Below are 20,684 nucleotides of genomic sequence, written 5' to 3'. Positions count from 1 at the left end.
AGCTCTTCAGCTCAAGGCGAGCGCTCTACCACTTGAGCTACAGCGCCACTTCCGGTTTTCTGGTGATTTATTGGAGATAGGGGTCTCACGGTCTTTCCTGCCTGGGCTGGCTTTGAACCCCGATCCTCAGATCTCAGCCTCCTGAGTAGCTAGGATTACAGGTGTGAGCCACCAGCGCCCGGCTAAGTACTAGATTCTTATTGTATATGTACAAGGACTTGAACTCAGGGTTTTGTGTTGATTTTATTGATCATGACTGGTACTCTACCACTTGAGCAGGTCCAATAATTAATTGGAAATTGAATCTTGCTGACTTTTTTGCCCAAAGTGGTTATTAACCACAATCCTCCAGATTTTAGCCTCAGAAGTAGCTAGAATTATAGGCATGAGCCACCATGCTTGGTTGAAAGTAGTAGATTCTTGTGTGACAGTTAAAATAGAGTTTATTTTTATGTGCTTTTTAGTCTCTACCAAGTATGAGCCTTGCCACATGACCAGCCTGGCTTTTTCTGAAGATGGAGTCTAGCAAACTTTTCAGATTAGCCTGGCCTTGAACTACGTTCCTCTAGGTCTCAGCCTTCTGAGTAGCTAGAATTTCAGAAATGAGTGGCACCCTATCTAGTAACAAATGTTTACATTCAATAAATGAAGAATCATGTAAGACATAGAATTATCCTGTTCTAAGTCTACAATATCTTCCTCAAAATCTTTCGAAAGCTTACCTACCTTAAATTCCATCTTTTAAAACATCATAAAAAGCAACTTGTTCTTCAATACCTTCATAATAGTTTAAAACATGGCCGCTCACCACATGCTGTTTTTTTATGGTAAGCATGTAGCATAGTGTGAAACATAGAATTAGCACTTCATAGCTGGTAGGTCTCGCCCTTGCATAATCTCTTTGAACTTCATTCTCATATGGACATTGAAGAGCTGTTGATAATTTTTTAGCCCACAGGTGGTTTGATAACAGCATTATTTAGAAAGACCAAAATGACACTAAATTGTAGGAAGAATTCAAGAATAGTTAGCTACTAGAAAAGCGGAGGCAGCAGAATCTCAAGTTCAAGGCTAGCCTAGGTAAAGTTAGGAAGACTCTCAAAAACAACAGGGCTGGGGGCATAGCTTAAGTGGCACAGTACTTCCCTACCAAGCAGGAGGATCCTGCGTTCAATACGTGGTACCACATACCAGAGAGAGAGAGAATCTAGCATAGGGTACACACTTGTAATCTCAGTATAGATGCTAAGATAGGAGGATTGTGAGTTTGAAGCTAACCGTGATTTCATAGCAGTATCCTGTCTAGATGAATGAGTAAATGATTGAATGAATCAGTAGATGGACAAGATATAAGAGAGACAGACAGATAGATAGCAGGGTGAATTGGAAGAGGAATTCCTTAAGGACAAAAGACCAAAGTGAGTAAGTTGCTTCCATGCTCACATTACATTTAGCACATCCAGTTTTAATTTGGGAAGATATATGATATAGTAGAAAGAACATGGATTTTTTGTAGGTAGGTTTTCTGATAAAGTGGGATAAGGCCATCACAAGTCTTATCAATTTATAATTTTCCAGAAGGAATGTTAGTTAAAGGCATTTTGTGATGTTTATTTTTTTCTCCACCTGCCCCTACATATTCTAGAAATTGTAGTATATATAGCATTAATAAATGCAAATGATAGAATGTTATACTTTGTTAGACTAGGAGGTAAGAGCCCCTAAACCTAGGGGCTTAACTGATTCCATTTATATTCCAGGTATATATTCATATGTATTATTTCAATTAATTTTTGCAAAATAATTTAACTTGAAAGCTAAGTAAGCACAATTCATAAAGGGCCTAAAAACTGAGTTCAAAATCCAAGTCTAGGGCTAGAAAGGTGGCTCAGTGGTAGAGTGCTTGCCTTGCATGAATGAGGCCCTGGGTTCGATTGCTCAGCACCACATAAGCAGAAAAAGTCAGAAGTGGCTCTGTGGCTCAAGTGGTAGAGTGCTAGCCTTGAGCTGAAGAGCTGAGGGACAGCCCAGGGCCCAGAGTTCAGGCCACACGACCGACAAAAAAAAAAAACAAAAACCCAAGTCTACTGACTACAAATACAATGTTGAACACATTTATATTACTACTGCATGCAGTAACCAAAGTATCTGCTTATTTCTATTATTAGTGAACCTGAAGGTAAGCCAAATGTAGCATCCATTTGGGCCTCAATATCTCTTACTTGTATACATACATGCTCTGCCACCTAACTTTAAGAAAAAAAAAAAAGACAAATGACTTATAAGTTCTTGTGTTAGTCATGTTGGAGGGTGATCTGCATGCTCATAATTCCCAATTGGTTAACTATTGGTTTTCATTATCAGCAGTAAGTAAACCTATTGATTTCCTGGAAGTCTGCATATCTGACTACTCAGGTGATACACTTTCCACTGGGCATGCACATTACCCCTTTTGCAAAATAGGATAGCCTTAACACTTTGTCCTCAATACATAATTATATTACTTATATATAACTGAAATTACATGATACTGTATATACCATTAGTTTTCTATGCTGTTTATTCTTAGCTTTTGTCTTTGTTCCCTGCAGTTTCACAATTGTAATTTATATAAGCCAAAGAGTTGATATCACATTGGAAATATTACATCCATTTTCCGTTATTTCACCATTCTAGATAATGCTGCATTTAATTACCTTGAGCATATTACTTTCTGTTGTTTAATTATTTCCCTAAGATAAATTCTCAGGAGCAATTACTAAGTCAAGATGTATTTACTGTTTAATGAGTACTGTTCTGCAAGATGAGAGGAGTCCTAGAGATGGACAGTCATGATGGTTGTTCAACAATGGCACTGTATTTAGTGCCACAAACTATATATTTAAAAATAGCTAAGATGGCCAGGTGCCAGTGGCTCATGCCTGTTATCCTACCTACTCAGGAAGCTGAGATCTGAGGATTGTGGTTCCAAGCCAGCCCAGGCAGGAAAGTACATAAGACTCTTATCTTCAATTAACCACCAGAAAATTGTAAGTGGACCTGTGGTTTCAAGTGGTAGAGTACTATCCTTAAGCAAAAGGAGCTTAAGGACAGTGCCCAGGGAGTTATCAGCAAAAAGAAAAAGTTAAGATGGCCAATCTTATGTTTAACCACCATTTAAAAATAAATAAGTAAAAAGAATAGGACATTATACATACTTCCTCCCCCCCCCCCCCCAAAAAAGCCCTCAGGATTTTTCTGTTTTAGGACAGTATATATCTTCTTGTTAGCTTGTGGGGCTTGAACTCAGGGCCTGGGTGCTGTCCATGAGCCTCTTTGTGCTCAAGGCTAGTGCTCTACCACTTGAGCTATAGAACCACTTCCTGTTTTTCTGTTTTATTACATAAAAAAAAACATATTTCCCTTTAGAAAGGATGACCAAATTATAGTTACACCAGTCTCTTTATTTCACTCATGCCATTATTGGTGGTGGTATATTTTGCTAAACCCAGAGATTCTTAGTGTAGCCCAGTGGTACAGTGCTTGTCTGTCATGTGTAGCCTCTGAGTTCCATTTCAAAGCACTACTCCCCTCGCCAAATTAGTCTAGATTGTTTTAATTTCCATTTTTACTTCTATCAAAGATGAAATATGAACATTTACCCTTGTGTTTTTCTCACTATTTGTATTTCTTCTTATATATAATGCATATTCATGCCATTGGCCCTCCTTCTATTTATAACATTGGACATTTTCTCTAAACTTACGAGCTCTTTATATAGTGTTATAATATTTGAAGGAAGTAGTTTGAAGTATTTCTCCAAGTGTTTGTTGTCTTTTTGTTAATTCAGTTTTTAAGAAATGAGTAACTTTATGATTTTATTCCTACAGGTGAACTATGGAAAAGTTTGTAATGACAGTAGAAAAGGATTAAAATTCACTGTCTCCTGTGGCTGCAGTTCAGAATTTGTTTTTGTACCATATGGTAGCACCATTGCTGTTTATGCAGTTTACTCAGGAGAACAGATAACTATGCTTAAGGGACATTATAAAAGTGTTGACTGCTGTGTATTTCAGTCTAATTTCCAGGTAAGAATGGTACTTAAAAGAATTCAAAATGTTTACAGAGCTAGCTTGCTGACTAGTGTATAAACCAGCAGGTTGTGATTTCATTCTAAAGAATTATACTTTAAATCCACATTTGACCTATAATTTATTTAATAGACAGTAATATAGTCTAGATTATATATATACATATATTTATATATGAATCAATATAATACATGGAATTTCGCTGGAATTATTTTTCTTTTGTCTGAGTTCCTTTTACCCATTCAGAATCTTGGATGAAATATTTTGTTAAAAATAAAGGAATATTTAGAGCAAAATAATAAATAAATAGGAGTTTAATCTCAAAATGCATCTTGGTTCATGTACATGTAGATGTGCTGAAATTTTAATTTCTTTAACTTCCTGCCAATGATTATAAAAGTAGACCTTTGAATCAATGCAACTGGTTTTTTTCACATTTTTTTCATTGTCAAGGTGATGTATAGAGGGGTTACCGTTACATAAATAAGATAATAAATACATTTCTTGTCAAATTTGTTACTCCTTCCCTCATTTTCACTCCCCCTCAAATAACTCCAAGTTGTGCAGATCATTTCCAACATATTGTCTTGTGTATGTTGCTGTTACATTGGTTCCCTCCTTGTCCTTTGTCCCACCATTCTGTTGTTCCCCTTGTCTTCCCTAATTCAAATAAATATATACAATACCAGAGTACCAAAATCAAATACAGTGACAACAGGAATATACCATAAGGGGAAGAACATACAAAAGAAACAAAAAAATCACACAGTACATTAACAACAACAACAAAGAAAAGCCTTGTGTCCATGTCTTGGAGTTCATTTCACTTAGCATCATCTTATATAGTCATATGTACATAGCTGTTGAGCTATTCTGCTCATCTGATAAGATTATCCTAGATGTGTACTATTTATTGCCAATAAGGGAAACCATGGGACCTATGTTTCTTTGGGTAAATAAATATAGGTATTTAATCTCAAAATGCATCTTGGTTCATATATATGTAGGTATGCTGAAATTTTAATTTCTTTAATTTCCTGCCAGTGGTTATAACAGTATACCTTTTATGCAACTCGGTTTCTTTTAATGCTCTTTTATTTACCATCAAGATCATTCTTAGTGGTATTACCTTTGATGCAAGTTTTTTTTTGAAAGAACATTTGTACAAATGACCTCATCTTCTTCTTTAAATAAATCTAATAGAGCAAGATGTTTAGTATTTCCTTGTTATATGGGTAGGGAATATGAAAATCATAAAAGTTAAATACTGGTAAATACTGTTAATTAAGCACTGGATTATTAGAGCTTGAAGAGACTATATCACCTGGGACAACTCTTGTTCTGTTCATTCATTCGTAACAATAATTACCTACTTTGTGCCTGACACTGTGTTATAAGATATATAGACCTGATATTTCATCCAATGTACAATATCATGATAATACACACTATTATTTTATTCCAGTATGTATATATCCTATTGGCTGGTAAACAGCTACTATGCCAATCCCTACCAAGTGACTTAGGCCTCAACTCAGCCCAGCAACTTGAAGAGGCCCCCAGAACCCTGCTCTAACCCTATACTCACTATCTCTCTGACTATGCATTGTCCAGAGGTACTAGTTAAAATTTTATTGATATTTCTGGGAAAACATGACTTACTCTAAACCTATAAATAGGTATTGACAAAGCATGGTTCTCTATTCAAAGAAAATTCTAGAATAGTATTCTTCACTTAGAGACACATCCAAGATTTTAACCATGGTATTTTGACTATAAAATTTGTCTTTATTCAAAATCAGTTTCCTAATAGGTATACCTAGAATTAATAAAGTATACTGAGGTATAGTATATTCTTTTCAGTCCCTGGAATAGCTAAATTAGCCAGAGACCTGAGGCAAATTGCTACCCATCAAATGCTATTTCTATATATATACAATTCAGAAAGATTTTAATCACTAAACTATATCAGAAACTCTCTACTCTCAGTGCATTTTACATATTATGATTCTGAAAATGGAAATAATGTGAAATATAGTGAAACCTCTTCAAAAGTTAGCATACACTAATAAATGAATGACAGGGAATATAAAAGTTTTTGTTTTTAAGAGAAGGTGGGTACTAGTGGGAAGTGGGGAGGGCAAACAGGATAAAGGAGGATGAACTGGACAAAATACTTTATGTACCTGGATGAAAATGGAACGAGGAAGCTTGTTGAGATTGGTTTGGGAAGGATGGCAAGGAGAATGAGAACGGATGATAAGCAAGTGAATTTACAAAGGTATATTGTATGCGTATATGGACATATCAAAGTTAAACCTTGTGCAACTGATTGACACTAATAAAAATGTGGAAAAGAAAAAAAGGGCATCCATTTAGCAGAAGATTCTGAAAAAAGTATACTAATTCTTATATAAATATAAAAATCTTGACAATATATACTCAAAATGGAAATTATAATAGTAATACATTACAGTGTATTAACAAATAGAAATTTATGAAACTAATCTTTTATAATTAACATACGGAAAAATTGATTACCAACAAAATATTTACATAGCCTCCGAACACAATCCTACAAAATATTAAATACAAAAGCTAAACATAATTGTACCTTAAAGAAACCTGGCATGTATCACCTTAATCAAATAATCAAAGATGACTCAATTATGAGACATTACTTTTCTAATATTCCTGCAAAATTCAATCACCTGATTTTAATCATGAGGAAACAGAAAGAAAGCCAAATTTGAAGGACATCCTACTGAATAACTAGTATGCACTTCAAAATTTGAAGGTCAGAAAAGCCAGAGATCAAGAACTGTTCCAGATTGAAAACAAGAGAAATGATATTAGCATGTGATTCATAATAAAACCCTTTTGTTATAACAGATATTATTGGGACAGTTGGTAAAACTTGAGTAGGATTTAAGAATTAAGATATTTCTAATATATCAATGTGAATTTTCTGATTTTGTTGGTTATATTGTAACTATATATGCAAGTGCCTTTGTTCACAGGAAATAGATACTGAAAACTCTTCAAGAACAATGGGACCTTATACTTGCCCATAGTTCAGAAAAAAAAATTTTCTGTGCTGCACCTACAGCTTAAGCTTTGAGGTTTCTATGACTATTCTAATTAAATGTTGCTTCTTAATCTTATTTTGTTTATCTTTTTTGTTTGGAGGGTTTCTTTGTTGTTGTTGTTGTGTTTGGTGTATGGCCTTGATCATGACATATTATACTCACAAACTGACCTGTTGAATTGAAACTCTTTGTCCAGCTACTTAGAGAAAAGAAAAAGACTATTTTGTTTTTAAGCTTTCATAAGAACTTTTATTGGTCTTTGGCCTTTTTCTCTTTTTCTCCTTTCTTACCCTTCTTTTTCCTTTTCATAGTTGGTTTTTTTCTTTAGATGGACCTTTTTTATTGTTATTATAAAGATTATATACAGAGAGATTATAGTTACATAAAGTCAGGTAATGAGTACATTTCTCTTAGGACAATGTCATTCCTTCCCTCATTCTCTCCCAGTTTTTCCCTCCCGTCCCCACAAACAAGTTGTATAGTCAAATGTAGTGTCTGGTGAGTACCACTGCCCCATTTGTTCACCCTTTTGTGTGTGTATGTATGCCAGTCCTGGGGCTTGAACTCAGATCCTGGGCAATGTCCTTGAGCTTTGTTGATGAAGGCTAACTGTCTTGAGCCACAGATCCACTTTTGGCTTTTTTGGGTACTTAATTGGAAATAAGAGTCTCACAGAAGTTGGTTTCAAACTATGATCCTCAGATCTCAGCCCCCTGAGTAGCTGGGATTGCAGACATGAATGAGCCACCGGTACCTAGCTGACTTGTTTTTATGTTCGATTTTTTTCCTTTATATTTTGAGTATTGGAACTGGCACTGTGGCTCAAGTGGTAGAGTGCTAGCCTTGAGCTGAAGAGCTGAGGGACAGCACCCAGGCCCAGAGTTCAAGCCTCACGACCGACAAAAAATATATTTTTTGAGTATTTGATTTATATCACAATCTCTTGATATTTAATATTTCCCAATGTAACTATTCTTCAAAAACAATTGTAATGACTGTCATATTCTATCATATGAATATAACATTTTTTTATTGACAGCCATTCATGTACTCACTGACAATAGTTTTTATTTTCATTGTTATACATTTTACATGGATGGTATTTTTGAATTTTTGTGCATTGCTATAATTTCTTAGAAATAACTATAAAAGCTGACTACATATTAAAATTCTGTTGTGCAAAAGGATATGCCAATATTACGTGTATTTGCTGGTTCAAAGGAATGTTTTCAGTAATAAGCAACGTAACTGAGTTTTGTTGGGGAGGGCTGAGAGCATTGGTTAGCCAGAAGCAAACAGATTGACATGGGCTGAACATCAGCCCAGGCTTTTATGAAGTAAACTTTTCAACAGGCAGTGTGGGATTTTTCTTCAAGCTCTGTGGTAAAGAGGAGCCAATTGGCAGTATTAAGTTAAATAAAACTTTTTGTGAACTTCTGCACTTGCTATTTTGGTAGAACACTCATGTGATGTCTTCATTGAAATATTTATTATGTAGCTCAATTACTGGCAAAGACTATTTACTATAGGTAGATTTTCTTCTCTACTCCTGACAATTGAAATATATAGGTACTAGTATTGGTCCAACCTCTAGAATATGAATGGGTTTTGTACATTTTTCACACCATTGGTAAACTCCAACATACCTTAATTTTTTTAAGTAAATCAAAGCTTTACTGCAGCTTTCAAATGAATAAAAAGTAAAATGGGTATCAGTCCAGATTAATTAATCTAATTAATCCAGATTAAGAACTCACTCACTTTAGGTTAGTACAAGCTTTAAAATAACCCACAATCATAGCTCGCTTTCTGTGTTTTAGGAACTTTACAGTGGTAGCAGAGACTGCAACATTCTTGCTTGGGTACCATCCTTATATGAACCCATTCCTGATGATGATGAGGTAAATATTATTTTTACAAATTGTAGAGTCACTTCTCAATCATAAGGAAGAAAGTCTTACTAGCTTACATGGGAGAAATATTCAAAGCATTTCTTGCTATTTTGTGATTATAAAATTTATTTGTTATAACACATTCAGAAATATATCCAAAAATGTGAAATTTCTCTCCAGTTAACACATTTTTATTAATTTATTTTCTTGTTTATTCCTATGCATGCATTAAAAACATGTAACTGTATATTTGTTCATAGTCCTGTCTTAATAACAATGGAATGGCCTTTCATATCATGGATAGACATGTGACTTGGTATCTGTTTTACCATTTATATATAACAATTTAAATATCTTCCCATTTCTGTTGAGTATTATAAACAACATCAAGATAAATACCTATTCAAGGTTATTTATATTTCCTCTTCTTTTTGTTTTAGCATAGATTCCTAGAAGGGAACTTACCTCTTGAGTTGTTATGTATGGCATTATTAAGGTTCTTTGTTCACACAGTCATACTTTACCAAATCACCGTCCTCTTAACAATTTCAAGTATCTGTTTTATAGGATAAAATAGTACAAATATGACTGAGTAAAGAGCCTTAGAAATGCAGTGAATGCCAGGTATGCTGGCTCATGCATGAAATCATAGCTCCCTGAAAGGATCTCTATCAGAAGGATTTTGGTTTGAGGCCAACACAGGCAAAAAAAAAGTTTTTGAGACCCCCATCTCAACCACAGTGGGCCTGTTGGTGTGCTTCTATTTATCCCAGCTATGGGAGAACCATAAATTGGAGAATAACAGTCCAAGTAGGCACAAGGCATAAACATGAGACCCTACTCAAGAAAACAAAAGCAAAAAATACTGAGGATGTGGCAGAAGTGATATAGTACTCGTCTAGCAATTGTGATGCCTTGAGTCCAAATCCTAGTACCACTAAAAATACCAAAATGCAGTGGGTAAGCAGACATGAATAATATATGATCTGTGGCCTTTTACTAGACTCTATTTCTCCTTAAATTAATATCAAGCTGTATTAAGGAATAAATTGTGGAAAAGTGCTATCTTTTCCCAGTACTAATCTAGGCACTGTTAATCATCCACATTTATCTTAATATCTAGTCTATAAAAAGTTTAAAAATCAAAACAATATTTTTATAATTTTTAAACTACAAGTAATCAGAAGTACCTTAAGGTAATCTTAACCTAAGCCATAGTAAAAACAAAGCACTGTATATAGAAGTAGAAGAAACTTATTGATAGTTTGACATTTCCAGAATCATTTTTTATGTATTTTAATTCCTTTGTGAAAGCAAAGCTATGTCAAAAACTTTAAGTGTCATAAAATTTTTACCTGGATAGTTGACTAACAGCTGCATCTAACAGCTATTGAAAAAATATATTTCAATTTGCAGCTGCTATAACTTCTTGCACCTCTGGATTATTTCTTTTGGCCCTAGTCCAAATGAATTCATAAATTACCTTATATTTGGGAGTATTTCTTTTATTTTGCAATTAGCTTTAAGAATAATTGCTATTTTTCCGACATATTTTATAACTGTATTACGAGTCTAAAATTATGAAGTAGAAAAATAGAATCTTCCTTTTTTTTTTTTTCTTTAGACTACCACCAGATCACAAGTAAATCAAGCATTTGAAGATGCCTGGAGCAGCAGTGATGAGGAAGGATGAACATCAGCCTTTAGTACCTTCATTTGTGTAGATTTTTTTTTAACTGTTCCATCTTTTCCTGACAATTAACCTTGTGTTTGGGTGATATTCCCCCACACACGTTTTAAAATGAGGTTAACATTTGTATAAAATATTCTGAAAGAGACTTCTGTATAGGTTTTTTACTCAGAACTTACCTCACTGATCCCAGTTGCTGTGCCTGGGTCTCCCTCTGTTGCTAAATACAAGAACAGAAGTTAGTGTCTCAACTGGTCTTGAGCATATTGTGTGAACCTGTACAGACGTATGGAGTGTCAGGAGACTTCAGGCTTATCAGCCTGTTATTTCCACCTTCAAGGATGACTTATTACTGCTCTGGAGTCAGAAAGACTGGTGGATTGAGAGTTCAAAGGCAGCCCAGGCTAACTTTCTATCTCCACGAACAAAAGGAATGGACATATGGCTCAAGTAGTAGAGTACTTGTCTAGCATTCAATTCCATAAGAAGGGAGGAGGGGAGAAAGAGAAAAACTTTTATTAAGAATAACAGCAGCAAAAGTAAATATTTGGAAATGAAGCTGAGCATAGTAGCATTACTTGTAGGCTAAATTATCAAATCAAGTTTCAGTCCCTGTTTTGAAAAACCAAGAAAGAGCTAGATAACCATCTCTAACATTTTGGTGACTTCTCCATAAATCTGTTTATGGCACATAATTTTTTTTTTTTTTCGGTCGTGGGGCTTGAACTCGGCCTGGGCGTTGTACCTCAGCTCTTCAGCTCAAGGCTAGCTCTCTGCCACTTGAGCCACAGCACCACTTCCGGTTTACTGGACGTTAATTGGAGAAAAGAGTCTCATGGACTTTCTGGGCTGGCTTTGAACCATGATCCTCAGATCTCAGCCTCCCAAGTAGCTAGGATTACAGGCATGAATCACTGGTGCCCAGCTGGCATAATTACTTATAGTAGGGTGTTTAGGCATGCTGATGTTACAACAGAAATTCCTCACATTAGTACCTCAATCCCCATCCTTTACCCCTCTTGCCACAGTCCAGGTTATTAAACTAGTATGTATTATTTGATTTTACAGCCTTATACAGACCTGTGTACACTTATAGGGGGATGGATTTGTTTTACAAAAGCAGCATATACATAGTTCTGTCTTGATCTTTCAGATACAGCTCAGAAATCCTTTTGTGTCATCTATTACAATGAATTCATTCTTTTTGTTAACTGCTGATACTACATCTTGTGATTGAACAATGACTTTTTCAACCATTCTTCTGACTAGAGCCAGTATAAATTGTAAAATGCCATATTTAGGTGGTGCTTTTGGTGCTATAACTTAGTTATTGAATATCATTTTGTCTTCTAGATTTTTTTCTAGGCTAGGTGTAAGATTCTTACTTGCAGTGTTGTCCTTTTCATTCTTTAATCAATATTGTTTCCACTTTATTGTAGATTCTGGTGTTACAGATGATAATTCCATTTTTCCCTTGTAACAAACTCATCCTTTGTAAGCTGGCAGCTTCTAAACTTTGGAGGCGTTTTCTTCAGTTATAGTGGTTCAGTTATCTCATACAACCACACACACATAGTAGAATTTATGAGCTTTTAGTATGAAGCCCCTAATACTTTCTTGGCTTACTGACATTTTTTCTAGTTTGCATAATTATTACTTGTCTTTATGGTTGTTTTCTTGCTTGTTTTCTCCTCCTCTTTTTTCCCAGGCCTCTTCTTCCTGCTCCTATACCTCTTCCCTAATAATTGGATGTAAAGTCGTTATTCTTAGGATAGTACCAGTTGTTAGGTAGTCAATAACTATTTATTATTTCTGTTTATAATTTTTGTTTATTTTTTCTTTCACCCCAACCCTTAGTAGAGGGAACAGAGGGAGGTTAAACACTTGAAGAAATATATCACAGAAGTATAGGAATTCTGTATAGGCTTCCCTTTTAACTGCTTTATTCAGTTGATATTTGTGTAACTTGTTCATAGTGGATATAAAAAAAAATCTATAATGAAGTGAACTAAATCTCTCCCGTGTTTTATTTTACATGTTTTCCTTCTCTGTCTAGCTAACAGTCATGCAAGGTGCTTGTATGCTGCCATAAGCAACTTATGCCAGCTGCTTACTTCATTTTTCATTTTGATCCTTATAAGAAGTGAGAGGCAATCAAGAGTGACTGATCCAAGCTCAAGACTTTATTGGGGGGCAGACCTGCTGGGCTGCTCCACGCAGTAATGGAGGCAACAGCGTGAACAGGTGTGGACAGACGTTAAACAAAATTTTAGGGGCAGTCACATGGGTCACGTTACATGGACCATGGGACTTGAGGGATGGGAAGTGGAGAGTCAGTTCTGAGAAGAAGGTGTTATGAAGGTTTACATGGACTACAAAAATTTGCAGGGAGAGTCACATTCCAAGGAGTATAACAAGACCATTCCAACTGGGTGGGAATTTGTACATCACATCAGGAAAACAATACAGCATCGGGGAAAGAAAGAAAAACAGACTTGTAAACAGGTAGGGACACAGGGCAGGGAATTAATCAGCAAGCTGACTCTGAGACCTTAGAATCATAGTTTTACCACATTATCCATGATATACCTGTGAAATTTCTCATTTTTTAAAAAAGTAGAGAAAGGAAGTGGTACTGTGGCTCTAGTGGCAGAGCACTAGCCCAGGCCCAGAGTTCAAGCCCCATGACCAGCCAAAAAAAGAAAAAAATGTACAGAAATAACAAATGCATTTTTTTATTTTGGTTGGTCGTGGGACCTGAATTCTGGGCCCGGGTGCTGTCCCTCAGCTCTTCAGTTCAAGGCAAGTGCTCTGCCACTTGAGCCACAGTGCCACTTCCAGCTTTTTTCTGCCTATGTGGTGCTGAGGAACTGAACCCAGGGCCTCATGCATTCAAGGCAAGCACTCTACCACTGAGCCACCTTCCCAGCCCCTAAATGCATATATTTTATTGGCATAGCCCTATACTGGTGTTTACCAGCAAGCCTGAAAGTAGCTTATTTTACAGTTGAGCCCTGGTACTGGTGGCTCACACCTGTAATCCAAGCTGCTCAGAAGACTGAGATCTGAGGATCATAGTTCAAAGCCAGCCCTGGCAGAAAAGTCCCCATGAGCCTCTTATCTCCAATTAACCACTTAGAAACCAGAAGTGGCACTGTGGCTCAAAGTGGTAGAGTGCTATCCTTGAACAAAAGAGCTCAAGTACAGGCCCACAACCAACAAATATAAATATGTATATACACACACAGTTGATTGCACACTTTAATAGAGAAAAAATGTTCCTGCAGGTGAAGCATTCTTTTTAGACTAAAGAATTAGTTTAGACTAAAGAATTCTGTTTTTAGAATCTTTTAGAATTTTTTAGACTAAAGAATTAGTTTAGACTAAAGAATTCTGTTTTTAGAATCTTTGGGCAAAGCTTGAATACAAACCCTTAAATTATACCAATTGTAAGATGAAAATAACTGCAAAAGTATGGCTCTTTAGTAGGAGACCAATAGATATGTAAAACCCATAGATATGTTCTTAATGGAACACCAAAAATGGTAATGTAAAAACATACCCCAAATATAAAGTAATATTAGTTCATTTGGACTGGGGCTGAAAGGAAATAATCCACAGGTGCAAAAAGCCATAGCAGTACCAAATTGAAGTATGACATATATTTTGTCAATAGCTGCTAGATGCAGTCAACTATCCACATTCCTGTTATTTAAAATCTGAATGAGGCAATGAAAGGAAAAGCCTGTATCACAAGTACAAGGCCTTGAGTTCAAACCCTTATACCATCAAAAAGAATATATACATAGTGTTCATATTTTAGTACTTGGTTACTTCTATAAAATGATGTAACTACTGAATAACCAAGTACATTTCTGTTGGTAATTAAATTATGTTTACTTTTTTTCTATAGTCATATACTTTTCAGTATCATCAAAGCGATAAACCAACAATCAGTTAAACCTTGCTAGAAATGGGATGGTAAAAGCCTGGCATAAAGTATAGCATAGAGGGCTAATTACAGAAAGTACATCTCATTGTTTTGTATGCTCATGAAGGTTCTAGATGTCTGAAGGTTAAATATAGTGCTTGGTATAGAGTTGCTTTAATTCTGAAAAGTACTATACTCGGGGTCAAAACTAACAAAGACTAACAACTTTGCAAAGAATATGTGAAGTCCTGTGCTACCTGGAAACACTACTGAACTTCCTGGGTACCCATAATTACTACAACAAATTTACCTATCTTGCTGGGATATACAGTTCTTTTGCTGCCTTTGGATTTGTTTCTCTTTTCTTGCTTTTCTTAGAAAATTCAAAAGTGAGGCAGAGCAGAAATAAAAGACTATAACACCCACTCTTTCAATAATCTAATTATAAGAAGCCATAAATGAGTGCCCTGTATCCTCTTGACTTGTCATGAAGATGCTAGTAGAGTTTGTACTAATGGTGCATACAGCTGTCCTGCTTCATGCTCTCCCAAGACTTGGAAAAGAGTGGGTGTCACAAGCCTAACTTGGTTTATCTGTCACAATGTATAAGTATGTAAGATGGAGTTCTTGGAGCTTCTTCTCATTTTTAGTGCCTTATCTATTTTCCAGTGATTATTTCATAATGTTTTCAAAACTGCCAGCCAGTAGCACTAGGTTTAGCCAGTAACTTGACTTTAGTAGTAAACTTGTAAAGACAAGAAATGATTAGTACATGTGATTTGCACAAGGCACTTCTCTTGTTCAAATTATCCTTGGTGGAAATGGTAGCAACAGCCCTAAACTATGATTTGTTGACACTTGGGACAAATTGAGTTAACTATTTTTATTATATTGTTGCTATGTTCTCTTATATTTATTATATGGAAAATCTTAGAATTTTATTAAGTATCATGGAAAAAGTTTTAAAAATAATGGACACTGAAGAATACTCACATTATTTTGAACTTACTGCTACAGGTGTGGCTTAGCAGTATAGCACCTGCCAAGCAACGTCCTGAGTTCAAACCCTCGTACTGCCTCCCGCAAATATAATGGCTTCATATAGTAAAAACTTAATAGTTGGGCAGGTGTTGCATACCTATAATTCTAGTACTGGAAAGGCTGAAGTAAGATTGTAATTGCAAGGACAACCTGTACTATATAGTGAAACCTCAAAAGAAGGAATCGAGGAAAAGAACTAGGAAGAAAACACTGGAGGGAGGGGAAAAGGGAAAGGAGGAAGTAGGAAATAGGTAAGTCTTGTTTATTTCCTACTTTATTTCCTTGTTTTGCGTCCTAGTAATTATATGCATTTGATTTTTTTTTTTTTTTTTTTTTTTTTGGTTGTGGGGCTTGAACTCTGGGCCTGGGCACTGTCCTTCAGCTCTTCAGCTCAAGGCTAGCGCTCTACCACTTGAGCCACAGCGCCACTTCTGGTTTTTTCTGCTTATGTGGTGCTGAGGAATTGAACCCAGGGCCTCATGCATGCAAGGCAAGCACTCTACCACTGAGCCACCTTCCCAGCCTGCATTTGAATTTCTTTTGCCTTCCTTTTTTTATTAGATAAATGGGGGGGGGGGGTCAGAACTGAAAAGGAATATGTTACTTAATGAGCAAACAACTATTACCAAGCCCTTGGTTGTATAACAATAACTCTACCCACAGTTTTGAAATTATAATGTTTGTATTTGATGATTACTTATTTCATATATATGAAATTTTGAGTGGTATTTAATAATTGCTTAAGATAAATATTTCATTAATTTGTAGCCTTCTCACAAAATTGCAAAGTTGCTGTTGGCATATACCCAGCATAAAACCTAAATCTTTGTACTGGGTTCAGGGCTTATTAATTGTATCCTATAGTAAAACCAGACTAGGTATATTATACCCAGATTTACTGTATGAATAGCAGGGGGTGAAACAAGTTATGAAAAATTCCTTGCTAGGGTCGGCTCCTTTTCTAGCACATTCCATTGCAGTTGATAAGCTAACATTTTGGGGCTTTCTTTTGTTTTTCCCAACTATGGAAAAACGACAGGTATTTCTGGGAACTTTATACATTTCATGTTACTTATCTTTATACCCACAAAGAATGTAGGAAAAGAAAGATGAGTCACAATCTCAGATGCTCCCAAGTTGAAAGAAAACATGGTAAATAAATGAAGGAATATTATTAAGAATTCTGTAAGAATTCATTCTTAGCTAAAAAAAAAAGCTAACCTAAGTTTGTTCCTTTTATGCTTTTTTTAAAAAATAAAAACAACTTAATCAAAAATAACTTCAGTTTTAGCTATAGTTTGGATCTTGGCTGTCTCCCCCAGGCCCAAGCATGGTATCTGAGTTATGCAAGCTGCCAAAATGGATTTACATTTTGTAAAACAAATATAGAGTTACCATGACTTATTGGAATACTCTTGCAGTCCTGATTTTAAGCACTTCACTCAACACTCAAAAATAGTTTTGTAATGTTGCTGACACAATGTTCAAGAGTTATTCAAACACTTAAAATCTTTTGGATATCACAAATGAATGGCAATAGCTAATTGCAACAATATTTATGTTATATATCCACTCTAATTCACTGGAGAAAAATAATTTAAATTTTCATGCAAGTTCTTTGAACTCTACCTCTACCAGCCCATCTTTAACATGTTAGACAATATACATGGTGAAACTCCTATATGCAAATACTCATTTGTGTTCAGAACACAATTTTGGCTTCAAGTTACATATTTACCTTTTTTTGTAAACCCATCAAAATAGCAAAGACAGCTAATGCTGAACTTAATGAAAAATCATAATGGACTGAAAAGATGGACTGGAATGATAGTTTTTCATATAAATATAGCAGATGATAACATACTAAGGAATTTTCTTGACATGAAAATATTTTGCCAGTGTTCTGTGCATAACAACTTCATAGGGAATGTGCTTAGTACACTAATCATTAGTAGATGTAGTATTAGTCATGGAAGGACTAGATGGTACTTCCATGATGCCATCTACTTTTCTTAGAACACAGGATTATATTCTTTGTCTCTCCCACTCCCACCAGTCCTATGGACCACCCTGCCGTGAAACTGCATACCCAACATTTCTCATTTGTAATGAAGAGAATAAAAGCAATGTGATAGGATGGTAAATGTCAGTTCCCAGGCAATTCAAGGCAGCTTTTGAGTAATGTCTTGAAGCACCTGAGAGACTTAGATAGCTGAGGAAATAATATTGCAGATCAAGTTTGTAAAGCTCCTGAGTAGTGGTATGTGCCAACAGTAGCAAGAGAGCCAAAGAGAGAAAGATAAGACGGGGGTATATTGGTAAGAGATGCCTTAAGGTCAAGAAAAACGTATAAGCCAGGCACCAATGGTTCATTCCAGTAATCCTAGCTACTTGGAAGTCTGAGATTGGGAGGATCACAGTACCAAGGCAGAAAAATCTGTGAGACACTGTCTCCATGAAAAAAGAAGGAGGAGGAGGAGGAGGAGGAGGAGGAGGAGGAGGAAGAGGAAGGAGGGGGAGGAGGAGGAGGAGGAGGAGGAGGAGGAGGAGGAGGAGGAGGAGGAGGAGGAGGAGGAGGAAGAGAAGAAGAAGAAGATAGATAAGGTAGTAAAAGCCTGTTTCCCTTTGATGACACTTTGTTTCTCTAGGAGTTTTAACCAAGGCATTGGAGGATGAGCCAACAAGTAATATTTAAAAGAATAATTCAGGGAAGGGTAACAGTGCAATGTGAGATTTTTAATAGTGTGTTCAGAAGACCTCTTTGAACAGCAAGAGAGCAAGAATACTGTGAGGGCCTGGGAGGGAATCACTCTAGGCACAGGAAACAGTACAGAAGACCGTACCTGCCATGTTCAGGGAATAGCAAGGAAATTTGTGTATTCAGAGGAAGAGGGGAGAGAGCATAGGAGGAGATAAGGACAAGAATGATGGAGAGGATAGCAGGCCACAAAGGGCTTGCAGCCTATTGGATTCTCTGAAACAAATGGAAAGCAGGAGGGCTTTTAGTAGAATTATATGAGATCTCCCTGGTCACTTTTTTATATAGAGTCTAGCATTGGGATAGAGGGCAACAACAGAAGCAGAGAGCTAGTTAAAAGACTATAAGGTCAGGAAAACTAGTCCTTGCAGGAGGAAATCCAAAGGAGTTGTCAGCACATACCAAAAAGAGACCAAAAGAAGGGCTTTCTAAATTAGGTTTTCTGAATTTGGCAGGGTAAGATTTAAAATCCTTTACTGGATGTATCATCTTATTGTATCAGTCGAGGCAAACTCCTTATTGTAACAAATGAACTAAAACATTCAGAAGCTTAATATAATAAAAATTGAGTATAATTCAAAAAAGATCCTTCTCCAAATTCTAAAATGAGAACTCCCAGTTCCCTTTCATCTTGTGATTCTACCACATTCAGCTTAGTTTTCCATGATTGATACAGGAGAAAGAGCTTAAAGGATTCCACTTGGTAACTATGCATGAGACAGGTGGAAGTATCAAGCAAAAATGTGCTCAAATTCCATTGGCCAGGACTTACATGACCATATGTAAGCTGCAAGGAAGTCTGGGAAATGTAACCTTCCATATGTTCATCTCTCATGAATCATTGACTATAATCTACAATTATGACTTGGCCATTTTTCTCCCCATGCCTGTCACCAAAACGTTCCAAGTCCCTTTCTTCAGTGCACCAAGCTGATTCATTTACAAATTATAAATTGTAAAAAACAAAACAAAACTGACTGTGTGCCCATCATTTCCATTTACCTTCTATAACTCTTTCCTGCAGTCTTCTGAAAAAATGTTTTCATTTTTCATCCTTATCAATGATAAAACAGGCTAAAACAAATGAGCTGTAACAAATAATGTGATAACACATGCTAAAAAATTCTAGAAAAGTACAGCACAAAGGTTTATGCTTTCTTAATTGCTTGTTGTAATTGTGGTTAAATTATATCATTAAATTATAGTTTTTCATGATGGTATGTTATTTAGTTCTTTTACAAAACAAATTGTGACATTTCTATTTGAAAAACATTTACAATGAAGTGTGTATGAATATTTTAGTTAAATATTATGTTAGATTTGTTCCTTCCAGAAATGTGTGATACTAAGATCAATCGATGGAATAATCTTTTTATGTAATATAGTGAACATTCTCAGGAAACATTTTTTATGGCATTTGAAAGTCAAATTGATCAAAGTTAATTTCATGCTCATAATAAGTGGTAGTCATTCATAGCTGTAAACTACTTTAATAGCATTTTCAAATACGACTTGTGGTTTGTATGAAAATAATTACAGTAGTGATTGCTATAAATTTAATAATGTCCTTGTCCCATATCTCACTTCTATCCTGTTTTGGAGATGGAGAGATGAGCAGAAGTATTACAAAAAAAAAAAAAAAGAAGAAGGCAATTTGTCTGAAACTCAGTTTGCAGTTGCAATGCCCTCCTCTTAAAAAAAAAAAAAATTAAAAAACATTTTAGCCTGGCAGACTATAGAAACCCTGAAGTAATGAAGCCAGATATATGAATGGTAGGTTGTCATTTAACGTACCTATCACATTACAATTATGTTCTTCCTTTGATGCTATCACAGTTATCATTATACACATAAAATATACATGGGAAGATATCTTAAAGACATTTAAATAACAAGTGCACATAAGCACACCCACACTTTCCTACATTCCTTTTCACTATCTGCACACTTATTTAGATCTATGGCATGTAGACTACTATTCTAGTCACTAAGGAGTCAAAGAGAGGTTAGACAAAAATCTCTGCCCTGAAGAGCTTATCATATAGTTTGTATAGTGATATAAATACCATAAGATATTGGTAATATGTATGATGTTAAAAGTTAGTGCTTCTAACAGAATCATACAGAGTTTGTGTTAAATTGCAGATTTCTTGGTCTGATTTCCAGAACTATTAAATAGGCATCTCAGGGCTTCCAGTAGCTTGGAGTTGTTT

At 35.6% G+C, this 20,684-nt stretch overlaps 1 protein-coding gene across 3 annotated transcripts in view; it reads left to right on the top strand.

Annotated features, from left to right (window-relative positions):
- The window catches only part of Ercc8 (ERCC excision repair 8, CSA ubiquitin ligase complex subunit), a 46,763-nt gene extending 33,335 nt beyond the window's left edge, over window positions 1-13,428 (top strand). For all 3 annotated transcript variants that reach the window (XM_070041235.1, XM_070041234.1, XM_070041236.1), the window contains 3 exons: window positions 3,870-4,067; window positions 8,980-9,060; window positions 10,676-13,428. In XM_070041235.1, the coding sequence (XP_069897336.1) occupies window positions 3,870-4,067; window positions 8,980-9,060; window positions 10,676-10,744 (348 nt within the window). In that variant the 3' untranslated portion in view covers window positions 10,745-13,428. The remainder of the gene's footprint in view (window positions 1-3,869; window positions 4,068-8,979; window positions 9,061-10,675) is intronic.
- The last annotated feature ends 7,256 nt before the right edge of the window (window positions 13,429-20,684 follow it).

The sequence above is a fragment of the Dipodomys merriami genome, unplaced genomic scaffold (assembly GCF_024711535.1).
Source record: "Dipodomys merriami isolate MVZ:Mamm:240054 unplaced genomic scaffold, mDipMer1.0.p SCAF_30, whole genome shotgun sequence".
In the NCBI taxonomy this organism is placed as follows: Eukaryota; Metazoa; Chordata; class Mammalia; order Rodentia; family Heteromyidae; genus Dipodomys; species Dipodomys merriami.
Note: the sequence above shows the minus strand (reverse complement) of the source record. Positions and strands in the feature narration are given on the sequence as shown.